Raw genomic sequence first — 12,289 nt, forward strand, 5'->3', positions numbered from 1 at the left:
GCTTTTTGCAGGGTGGTTATTCTGAGAACCTGACTAAAACCACTGCAATCATTTCACATAGATCACAGAACGGCTGTCAGATGTTAATACCTTCAATTTGTACTGAAATAAGCATAATTTGAATCAGTGATGTTGATTCCAAACCCTTTAGGTTATCTATAATCCTACAAGTTATCCCATGCCTTAATTTTGGCACAAAATGGGATGACGCAGACTGCTGTGGACTTCTTGCTATTGTAAAGGGTGACACAAAAGGGGGGGGGAAGTGGGAAAAAAAAGTTTTCATCCTGCTTCAATCCAGTTCAGAAAGTGTCCTTATTTTACCTCATTTCCCCAGCTCCCATGCCAGCCAACATATTTTTGTCACTTCTCCACAAAGGAGATCCAAAGCTGTGATTATTAGTCAGCTAATGGATGGAGACATTCTTATGGGGCATATTTTGAATTCATAATTTGAATGAATTTGTAACTTGAATTAACTGTAGAGGTCTAACTTCATGCTTTGAACTTTTTCAGAGACTCTTCAATCCCCTTTTCAGGGGGTTAAAGTTCTCCACTTTTATTTTGATACTGCTGTGATTACCACTGTTATAGAGGAAGCAAGGAAATAAAAAAATCCCAACCATAGAAGGAACTCCAGGAGTTTAGGACATGTGTTTTGGTATTTTTCCCCTCACAGTACACTTGTCATTATAAATCAAATCCAGCAATCCTTACCTTTTGCCTAGAAACCATCCAGGATTTTATCGTTGGTACCAACAGGCTGCCAAGAAGGATCTGAGCAGGATGATAGATGAGCAAAGGGACGGAAATTAAGGACAGATATTCATAACCTGCAAATACTATCTTCAGCATGGGAATCCCTGCAGGCAGAAAAACAAGAGACAGACTCTCACCTCAGACTTTGAGCTCCAGATAAAAGCAAAGCATTTTATGTTGCACTGACATTTCACAATTAAAAAAAAAAGAAATCCCAAAATGAGCTGAAATGTTCTATATATTAAAAATCCAACCCAAATGAGCAAGAACATGAATACAAAACATACATGGCAGAGAAAGTTCTGTGGCAGAATGGTTGAAGTAGGGAATGCCATAAAAGATCTCTTTTAACTATGCTAATATTGCAGTAAATAAAAACTGCTGCTGAAGACTTGATACATTCTGCTATAGCATGACTGTTCAGTTGCTGACCACAGTTCTGTACTGCTTCTTTACTACTTCCTCCCACTGGGCTGCTTTGGGTTCACATGATTGTCCTCCATCCAACCTGCCCAACACCTGCTTGCAATGTTTGCAACCTTTCTTTGGTCTGTTCTCTACTGGAGGAGGGTCATATTTTGCTTGTACATTCCCTCCAGCTGGTGAGCATCCAAATGAGAGCCTTCCCTGCTTTGGCTGACCCATGAGACAGAAAAGGTTTAGTCAGCTGGGTGAGCAATAGGAAGTGATTCTGCCCACAAAGAGTTAGGCAGCAGCTGGAGTACAGAAGTTGCTAGATGCTGGAAGAAGTGAGTGCTAAGACCTAGAGATGGGCCATTTTTTCCAAGAGCTGGAATTTGCACTCAACAGTGCTAATTCTATTGGACATCTCCATGCACAATCTTCCTGCTTGATGATGTGATATGTAAAAATAAGTTTTATTCACTTCTGCAGTAATGAAACCAATTATGCTACTTTGAACATATTACTGTTCAAAATTATCTGTTTAAATCTTGGAACTTTGCTACCATGCTCCACAAAGTGCAGGTGTGGACAAAACCTGCAACCAGTTCCGTCTTGCCTGACCAGATATTTGCACAGCTGCCAACAAGAGCAGCTGTGATTCCTCAGGCGCCTCCTGAGAATGCACCTTATTTTCTCTCTCATCTTAAATGTCACTCTAGGAGTCCTCTGCCAGCACCAAGCTTGACGTGAAGCAGACTACACACATTTTTCACAGAGCTCATCTGTGTGTCTTATAGAATCACAGGGTGGTTTTGGCTGGAAGGGACCTCAAAGACCATCTTGTTCCAGCCCCCTGCCACAAGGACACCTTCCACCAGACCAGGTTGCTCCAGTCCCCATCCAGCCTGGCTCTACCTTGTCTCCTTTCTCAGCAATGAGAAAACACTGAGCTTTGTGCCACATACCCTCCATTTCCCCTGGAGGAGATGCTTCAGATCAGCCAAAGCTGTCATATTTATGGAAACTTTTCTTTATATCTTGGATAAACTCCCATTCTCAAAACCATGTCCTTTAATAACATTGACCCCTCCCTATGTGAGCAAACAGCTTATTCGTTGAATATTCTCACTTCACCAGTGCCCCACTATTGCTGACATGTGTCTGGGCTTGCTGAAATTTTCATGATGTTTCACAGCACCATTTCTTGTAATTATTATTATTAGCTTCATCACATTACACCACTAAAAATCTCATGCCTATGCTAGTAGCCTTTACCTATGCGTATGTTTGCAGGGATGGATTAAATCAGATAAATAAAGGCTTGCATGCTTTATTTCAGTATTATAATTGCCTTCAAAACATCATGGACCTATCACACAATTGCTTATTACTAACACTAATTTCTGGGGCTTGGGAGTAAATAGTATGTAGACAGAAATTAAATAGGCATTTGTATTATATTAAGGCAGGTACTTTACCTCAAATGCCCATCATACTGTTTTTGTAAACAGATAAAGGTTTTATTGCCTGTTTCTACATCTCAAATTGACCCTCGTGGGTCCTTTTCTATTTTCTAATCACAGAAAAATACACTGGAGTCCCAAGCTGTGAACATGCTGTATTTCTGTTTGTAAGACAGTACCTGGTGTTTGGTAGTGCAATTTCATCCACAGATCCAAAAACATTTTAGAAAGCTGAAGAGGGCTCCTACAGAGAATCAGAAACACTACAATGACTAGCCTAAGATCACACAGAAACTAATGGCAGAGACGTGAACAGAATGCATCCAAAGTGACTGAGACATGCTTTAGATAACTGTACATTTTCTGAAAGAAATAAAAGAAATTCCAGCTTAAAAGGTAAATTCTCTAGAGGAAAACTCTTTCTGTAAACTAGGAAAAGAAAATTAAAGTTGTCAAATATAAATACAAAGTACTATAATTAGCATGACAATATAATTAGATCACTGGGTAGAAAGAGCTTCTTAATTCACAGCTTGTTTAAATACATGTCACAACAACAGGTTCCTGGAAGCTACTAATGTGCAATTAAAGTTCCTATTATTTACCAGGAAATGCTAACTGGCGAAAAGAAGAAATAATAATCATTTTTGCAGGTAAGGACTGGTCTAATGGAAAGAAAAGAAACCCAACCTTGTTGCCTTTTCATGCACTTTCTGATCTTTACAATTCCAACTCTGCCAGTATGCAACTCTCTCAGAAAATATTTTGTGACAGAGATCCCCATAGTGTAGTCACAAATGCTTGTGTCAGGAACAGTACCACAAAGCTAAACTAAACGGCATGAGAGTTATTTATTTTTTAAAACGCCATCTAAACTTTTTAGTAGCAATATGTAGTAGCTGCAAGCATCAGTATGACTGTTAATGTTTGCCAAACATATAATGCAAATATCTAATTAGGGAAAACAGTTTCTAATAGTTACTTCTACCTCTTTTAAAATGAGACACAAAACCAACTACATTTTTCTCATATATATATGTATATATGAATATAAATATGTATATAAATACATATATATATGGGAGAAAAACAACATTGAAGGCTCATGCCACAAACACCCTTCATGCTGCTGTGGTTTATGGAATTACAAGCTTCCAGCGATCTGGTTCAACTCTCTGCCAAAGACCCTCACTTGCTAAATATCATGAGAGCTGAATAACAAAGTTGTCTTCTGTGCTTTGGTGCTCAGTTGGTCATCTTTGCTCAAAGGGGGGGTTTAACAAGCTTCCCGTTTTCCTCCAAAGATAGGAGTGGGATGAGACAGCAGCACCCCACCTGACTAGAACTACAGAGAGTAGCAGCAGCAGCAGAAGGGAGAAAAACCAAAGATTGTTCTGCAGGTATCCCTTTCAAACAAGACCATTGGTATTCCCAGCTTTTTAAACCAAATTTCCCTCTTCCCTTTTGTTTGGGTATGTTTCTCCTATCAGTGCTCCCCCATGTTCCCATGTTCCTCCTTGCTCTTTGGCCCTGGTGTTCAGGGGTTCTTTTTCTATTTGTGTTTTCCCCCTTTCTCCTTTTCCTTCCTCCACTCCCTTGCTTTCCCATGCTGAAACTTGGAAGTGTTTGCTTCCCAAGACCTTTGATTCTACTCATGCAGCCATGTAGGTTTTGGGTACTTTCATTAAAATCACTCAGCTCCACTAAGTGCAGGGGCACCAACATCACAGTCCCACTGCAGCTGAGAGAAGAACACAGGTCTGTGACAGGGAGCACATTGCAGTTTTCTCCCTTTTTTGTGTCCTCATTCAGCTCTTTTTTTTCCCACATTAAGCACTTTGCAAATCTGAGGAAAGCAAAGGAAACACTGTTTCTCCTTGACCTTCCACAGCAGCAAGGAAGAGTGAGAGCACTGCTCTTGCAGCATGGAAAAGCCCTCTTTGCTCTCCATTGCTCCAGGGTGTTCCAGTTTGGCTCCAAGGCTGGAGCTTCAAGTTTGGTCCAGGGCTGTAGGTTATCAGCCCTGGCCAAAGGGCACTGCTTCTCTAATAACTTGCTCAACTGAAAGCTACTTAATCCTTCTCCCACTTTGCACCCAGTACAGCCTCCCACATCCTCTCCTTTCCCCTTTGCTATTTGCACATTTCCTAAAAGGCCCATGAAAATATTATGCTGCACTTCACTACATTTAGTTAACTGTAAAATAATAATAATAAAAAACCCTAAAAGATTTGAAGGTATTTTAAAGATAATTTAAATATAGGACTCTTTTCATCTAGCTATCACTGCAGTAATATAAATGAAGCAAATTAATTTTAATGCTCCAAGGTTCTGATTCTGTGTCACTGTCACTGACAGGATCCAACTAGACTTTATGAGATGGCATTTGACTTTATGGAAGTGAGCACTATGCACGCATTTACAATTTTACAGGGACTTTAAGCTGTCATGCTGAAAAATGTTTATAAAACATTAATCAAAAAATGCCTCTTTAATACAATGCATTGTCTGAAAGATGTTAGAAGGCACATATTGTAAATGGATTCTTTTTCTGACTAAAGTAATTTCTACCAAAAGCCTTTCCCCACTGCTATACAAGTACACAGTGTGGAGAGATAAAGAGCACTTTCTCAGCACATTACTACCTGATCCAAACACTTGGGAAATCACTAATGTACAGCATGCCATATTTCCATGTCACACATGACACATTTGTCTAAAATTACCCAACAGAGTTTGACATTGCAGCATATTCCTTAGCAGAGCTTTCAACTGACATCTGCCAAGTAAGAACTTCAAGTGGGAGCTTTCTTCTTCTAACAAGCAAGTAAGAGTTTTCTTTTATCCTATACCCACGATGGAAATCATAAAACAATACGTACTGGAAATCAGGGCTTTTTTTCTATTTTAATATGTTTATTTTATGCTCGCTGGATGTGTAAGCTCCCCTTAAAGCACTGTTTCATCATTTGCTGTTTTCTATCATATTGCAATGGGTTCAGAGAACTTAATAGAACATTTTTATTACCACTGAAACACAGGCCATTATCTCTCACACCCAAAGCAGAATTATTGCTAGTGCTCTACTTCCATACTTCACTGTATAGGTTTTTTTCCCTTCAGTGTCTTCATAACAAACAATTTATCCTAAACCTTTATTGCCTACATTACTGAAAAACATTCCACATCACAAAACGCTGCAGCATTTCTTCTAAGGAAAAGAAATCTGGGGCAAAACAGAGAGGTCATCTGAGGGCTATGGAACAATCAGGCATTCAGGAATCAGGATGCCAAAGAACTTTCACCAAGAGGCAGTGGAAATACTTGGAAGAAAAGCTTTAGCCAATGAATTTTTACCTCTTCCCTTGTACTTGTGGATGCATTTCAGAACTCTCAATTGCTACAATCTTCAAGTGCAATACACAAAATGAATCAAGTGCATGATGATAGCTTCTCTGATGCTCTCCACACTACTCTCTTACTGAAGGATCCTCTCAGGGACTGATGTGAAAGGAACTTTATTGGTCAAACAGCTATTTCTTCTTTCATCTTAGAAAAGGCCTGTAAAGAGAGGCTTATATTGTGCTGAGTCTCTCACAGGCTGCCAGAGCAGGGGGGTCTGAATTTATGCTGCAAAGACAGCGCCAAATGAGCACGTGAAATCTGACTGCCAAGTTTCAGAGCAGCTCTGCATGGAGCCCAGTCACTGCGTGGTGGGAAGGGCTGGTAAGATTCAGTCAGTGCCCAGTTTAGAGGATTAGAAAAGAGTTGTTCATGCAGAGAGCTGCCAGAACAGCAAGATACTGCTCATCTCACTTGAAAACTTTCTTAAGGGTTTCCCTGTTTCTTCCCAGGCAAATCATTGCTGTGGTTAGTTTTGAGGAGACAGAAGGTCACACACTATGCCTGTCCTCAGTTAAGCCAAACCAGGGATAGATGTTTCTAGCCCTCATTCAGACTGTGTTATGACTTACTGAGATCATGACAGAAAAAGATGCTTTTGACAAATTAACTGGAATCTTTTTCCTACATCTATGCCCTCTCCAAAGCACACCCTGAATTCAAGTCAAATGCTTTTCCCTAAGGACCAGTTTTTGCAGGTATGGGGATAGCTAAATGATACCTGACAACCTCTAACAATGCAAATATTTGTTGGCTACTGAGTATTCCCATTCCAGCCAAAGAAAGCACCTTCCAATGTAATATGAGATCATATTACATTGCAGGGAGAATTGTGCCCTTTTGCCCACACACATGCTGTATGAAGAAGACTCATGCCTAAAATGTTCTCAGGGAAAAAAAAGACTATTTTTTTTCCCAGTATGTTTTCATATTTCAGGTCAGTGACAAGTGTAATGGAAAGCAAAAACCAGGCTCATGGAGAGGTACAAACATCTGAGGAGGCGATAACATCCCACAGTCCCTTGTGTAAAGAGACTCTGGAAGAACTAGAGGGGAAAACTGCAAAACGGAGGCTGTCCTCACTCAGTTTGGAGGTGTGGACCCTAATCTTCAAATGATTTCCCTCTCTTTGGGAAAGAACAATCCCCTTGCATTACATTAAATGATTTACCTCTTTGCAGGGCCAGAATTACTGGGAAGGCTCTGCCCTTAATCAGTATGTGGCCACATAGTGGCCATGAAGTCTGTGGGATGCAAAAATTTATGCTATGCTATAAGAGACTGGTTTAATATTTAAGTAAAGGAGGAAGAGGAAGAGAAATTAATGTGAAAGAGGATTTTCCTTTTGCTGTAACTCTAACAAGAATTTAAAAAAAAAAAGAAAACCTAATATGCTTTGAATGCTTTTGCTCATTCTTTTTCTTCAGGTAACTGGCCCACTATACTCATACAGAAATCAGTAATTCAAGTGCAATGTAAGTACAGCTACCAGGGAACAGCACATCTTGATACCATCAAAGTTTTATTTCCTTAAAACTGCAAAAGCTGGGAGGAAGAGAAAGAAAGTACAGTTTGTCTATTTCTGGGGCTTCAGTGGGTGCATTCAGATTGGAAGTGATGTTTAATGAACAGCATAGGCAATCTTACCAGCAGCTAACAATGAAACATTTAACACCAACAACTGAAGACTGGTGTCTGAGACTCCAGAACACCTCCACCTGGCTGACAATATGGTGGTAGGAATTAGTTAACAGGGAATTCAGGAACGATCTGAACACCTTAAGACATTTTTCATATGTGCCTTATTCTTAATTTGGCACCACAATGTGGATGTAGCCATGCTGTAAGCCCACACTCACACTTCAGTGCTTTTTTTATTGCTTGAATACCAGCTGATTCTTCATACACACACCCCTTACTCAAAGCACAGACAGAAAATTCATAATGAATTACAAATTTCCTATGAATTACTAAGCTACAAAGCTAAATTTAATAGAATTTAAAACCCTCTTTAGAGGTTTAGTACAGGAAACCAACTAATGAAAGGAATTCTGGACAAAGAGATGGACAAGCAACCTAAACCCACAAAGCTGAGATTTGATTAATTTGATTATTTCCTTGAACACTATTGCCTTTCACACACAGCTGAGGCTAAGATTTCACAGTGTTAAAGTTGTGATTATATCTACACATATTATTTAAAAAAAACCCATTAAAATAATGTTTTATCATTTTTCTTATTATGTTTGTAAAGACAGGCAAGGTTTATGCTTAAAGGAAAGGTTTATGCTCTAACCTGTTTCATACTATCTTTTCATCAGATTTTTTTTAAAGCTTTTTCTCCACCTGTAACCTTGATGCAAAGGAAAACATGATACACAAATTTATTACAAATAGTAAACCAGGAAAACACTTCTTTTTGTAAAGGAAAACCTGTAATTTTTCCTTTATTCATCTAATTTCTGTAGCCAAAAAAAAAAAGAATAAATGAGGCCTGAAAATTGCACTGTTCGATTTGGGAAGGCATTTTGAGAAAACAGTTCCCTACACCTTGAAATCCTGTGGGACACTATCTACTATTCTAAAACTCTGTGGACAGGGTTATGTGCTGGCAGTGGTCATGGCAGCTTTTTTAGAGCTGGATCCCTGCTCCAGACTCCCAAACTCTCCTGCAACAGGAGATTTCCAGATTTCACTGCTGCTGTTGATTTCTCACATCTTTGCACCCAGTGCTTTAGAAGTGTCTGGAGTCAGCAGCTCAGACTGGCTGCCAGAAGGTGCACTGAGAGAGCAAATGTAGATACAACTCTCTCAGGGAGACTCAACATCATCTTCAATAGTCACCAGCTTTAGTATGGGTGACACTCGTAGCCTCTGCCAGCTTGAGGTAAAAAAAAAAAAAACAACAACTTGAGTCATGTCCAAACATAGATCTTCCCAAGGGCAACCTGTCAGCTGTCTGCTGAATATAATGCAGTTTCTTAAAGCAGATAAATTAACTTTAACTGTTTTAGGTGGGAGGGAGAGCTCTTGTGTCATTATCATTTTACAGATGGATATGTGTGTTTACTTTTTTTTATTTCATTATAAAGAGGTATGAGCTTGCTGTCATTAAAAACCTGCAATCTGGTTTTTAGTGTCTGATCCAATTATGTGTGCTTCTGGAAAGACACACAACCAAATAAATAATTGGAGAGGTGCAACTCTGAAATGACAATTGTTATTCATCGATCTCTTTCTGCAAGTCGAGATTGAGAGATGTAAACTTCAAGTGAATGAGATCTCCTGGGAGAGATTCTTCAGTTCAAACACAGTAAACAACTGTTGTCCTCTGATGCACATTTTAGTACTGCTGCAGGCAAACTTTCTAAATATTAATAAAAAACCTATACAGATGAAAAGGAAGCCCTGGGAGCTGGTACAGAATTTCTTGCCACATTCTAGGTCTAATCAAAGAAACATATGTTTCAGGTCAGAAAGGAAAGGAGATTCCCTAATTTGCTGTAGTATTTCCTCATCTAGAATCACAGAGAGGTCAAAATTGACTAAACTGCAACAGATTAAATGTACTAGATTGTGATAGTTGTGGTTAAAAAAAACAAGGGAGAGCCAGGTATTTGAGGTGCGCCCAAAAGCCACCATAACTCACTGGATTATGCCATTTCCTACTGTCAGACTGGCCTGCCAGCACATTTCCCTCTGCAAAGTTCAGACCCAGGGATGCTCTGCTCCGAAGGAGACAAACAGAGGTCAGCCACATATGAGTAATGAGAGAAAATAAGATTGATGCTCTGGCACAAATGATCCCAGTGACCACAGCCGACCCAAAACTGCCAGTTTGACTTCCTGTGCAGGCAGTCCCCCCACGTGAGGAATGGTGTAAGTATTGCAGAAATGCTTTCATGTGCAAGATGGTGATTGGTGTGTGCAAGCAGGAAACACTATCTCCAGTTACGGAAATCTTCTGTATATATTTCAGCTTGCTAATATTCTGATCTAGGTAAACATATCTATATAAAACCTTGTATTATATATATGCAGCTATACATGATTTTGCAGCTGTACTAGAAATAGGTAACAGCATTTCCTAGGCATTTTTTGAGGTCTGCTGAGAGAGAAGACATGACAGGTACTTGGTGATAACCTGACTGATAACACTGGTGGGTAAGAACCAAATGTTGGCTCTAGAAGACTGCCAAGCTAAGAAATGTGACTCACCTGCCTACAAAAAGAAGATGCTAACATGAGAAAAGTGCAGTAGATCAAGATGCTTTTGTTCTCCCCACTGTCATCTCATGTAACACAAATACCTTGGTTTTTATTTTTCCAGAGACAGAGAAGAGAATCACAGAGTTGAGGAAAAAAGCCCACACAATAACCCACTGTTCCTTCCAAGCAAATGCTGGGCAAAGACTGAAGTGATGAGAAGAAGATTTCATTTTGGCCCAAAGAATCACCGTATCAAAACTTAAAAACGGTTCTAGCAGCCACATAGCCCACTCCTGAGGGATTTCAGAAGCAGAAATGGGAGAGTGCCTAAGTCTCTGGACAGCAGTGAGGGGTCCAGACACAGCCTTTAGAAGGCACTCATTCTTTGAAACTTTCTCCTCCCATTAGCTTCCCTTCTGCCCCGAGGGACAGCACCCACCAGTTCCAGGCAGAGGAGTAGCTGGATCATTTTTACTTACATCACCCTATCAGACAGCTGGGGAAGGAATGAGACTAAAAGCCTGTAAATGACACAAATGCAAATTCAAGCACTACCAACACCAAGAGGTGTGACAGGATGTAGTAAAGTTTCCTGTCCAACACTCATGGGAAAATTTTGAAGGTAAAAAACAGCATGAAAAGTCTTACTCTTGAAAACTTTCAGAGAGCAATTAACCAGGATTATTTTCTATATCTTTATGTGAAAGGCAGAGGACCTTGATGAATAACTGCCTTAGAGGAAAGTTCTCTGCCAGGAGCAGAGAAAAAGCTCTACACTCCAAAAATACCAGAGAATAGCCTCAATACTCGCTTAGGGCAACACACATGATTTTGCCATCTTACCTTTCTATTACAGAATGATTAAGAGATGCCTCCTTTATAAAACCATCCACCTTTTATCTTAGCACAAGTTAGAACATTTTAGCATTTTTCTATTTAAAGGAGAGAGGTAATTATCACCATACAACAAAAAAGAGTCTACAATGGATTAGTACAGCATTTCAGTATATTTTTTATCCTGAAAAATCTTATAAGGTGATATCTGTAGAAAGCATGACAGAAAACTATAGGTACCTGGGAGCAGATTGGAGCTGTATGTCAGCATGATGCCCTCTGTCCCGCTGTGCAGCTGGGCAGCTCGGGGGAAGGCAGGGGCTGATTAATCCACAGTCTGGATGATCCCCTCGCAGATATTCCCCTCTGAATCAATCTACTTGTGCACCACATCAGGCTTTTAAGAATTGTTCAAGTACAGGCCATTGCTCAAACACTTGAGCAGTAAGAAACTGAGTATTTAAAAAAATAAATTTGAATTGAATTAAAACAAAACAAGACAAAAGAAAGTTGGTGTTTTGGCTTTTATTTCTAGAATGAACTGTATTCTTGCCTGAAAGTATTTGGTAGGCTAGAAACTTTGATTGTATTACTTGAAGGGCATCATGGTGAGAGAACTGCTACATTGCTGAATCCAAATGAGGAAAAATACATCCTCTATCACAAACAATACCCCTACATTAATATTAGGTAGGGTTATTTTTGCTGTTCTGTTTTACTAATCTCCTGTTCATACCTCCAATATTAATATTTGCCCTTGTGGCAGCCAAAATAGGTAACAGTACTTTGATTTCTGCTGATAAAATAATTTTACATAGTAAATACCAAGAATTAAAGCAAATATATATTTTTGACAATCCTGAATTTTCCTCTCAGAGTTGTAACTTCTAGCTAGCAATTTACTCTCTGAAAAAAAAAATCAAATAACATTCTGTATTTGGCTGCAACTTTTGTGTAAGTGCAAGCAACAACTGCAGTATTTTTTTAAATGAGCCACACTGATAGCTTTGCACTTCCTTGAGGCCTCTTCTCTTCTCACTGAATGAACTCCAGGGAATGGCATCATGTCGGGCTTTCCAGATGGATTATGTGAAGCCATAGCTCAATGTCATTTTCAATAGCAAGGCTCATAATTAAAGGTCAAATAGTCACTTCATCTGCAATCAATCAATAGAAGAAGTACTAATAGTAAGTACTAATCAATCAATGGCAAATGC

The 12,289-nt window shown here is 39.4% G+C and overlaps 1 protein-coding gene across 1 annotated transcript in view; it reads right to left on the bottom strand.

Annotated features, from left to right (window-relative positions):
* SLC10A7 (solute carrier family 10 member 7) overlaps positions 1-12,289 on the bottom strand; it is a 140,635-nt gene that overhangs the window by 6,269 nt on the left and 122,077 nt on the right. The window contains exon 11 of the mRNA XM_041412199.1: positions 718-863. Coding sequence (XP_041268133.1) covers positions 718-863 — 146 coding nt within the window. The remainder of the gene's footprint in view (positions 1-717; positions 864-12,289) is intronic.

This window comes from Onychostruthus taczanowskii, unplaced genomic scaffold (genome assembly GCF_017590055.1).
Source record: "Onychostruthus taczanowskii isolate IOZ18803 unplaced genomic scaffold, ASM1759005v1 scaffold38, whole genome shotgun sequence".
Taxonomy (NCBI): domain Eukaryota; kingdom Metazoa; phylum Chordata; class Aves; order Passeriformes; family Passeridae; genus Onychostruthus; species Onychostruthus taczanowskii.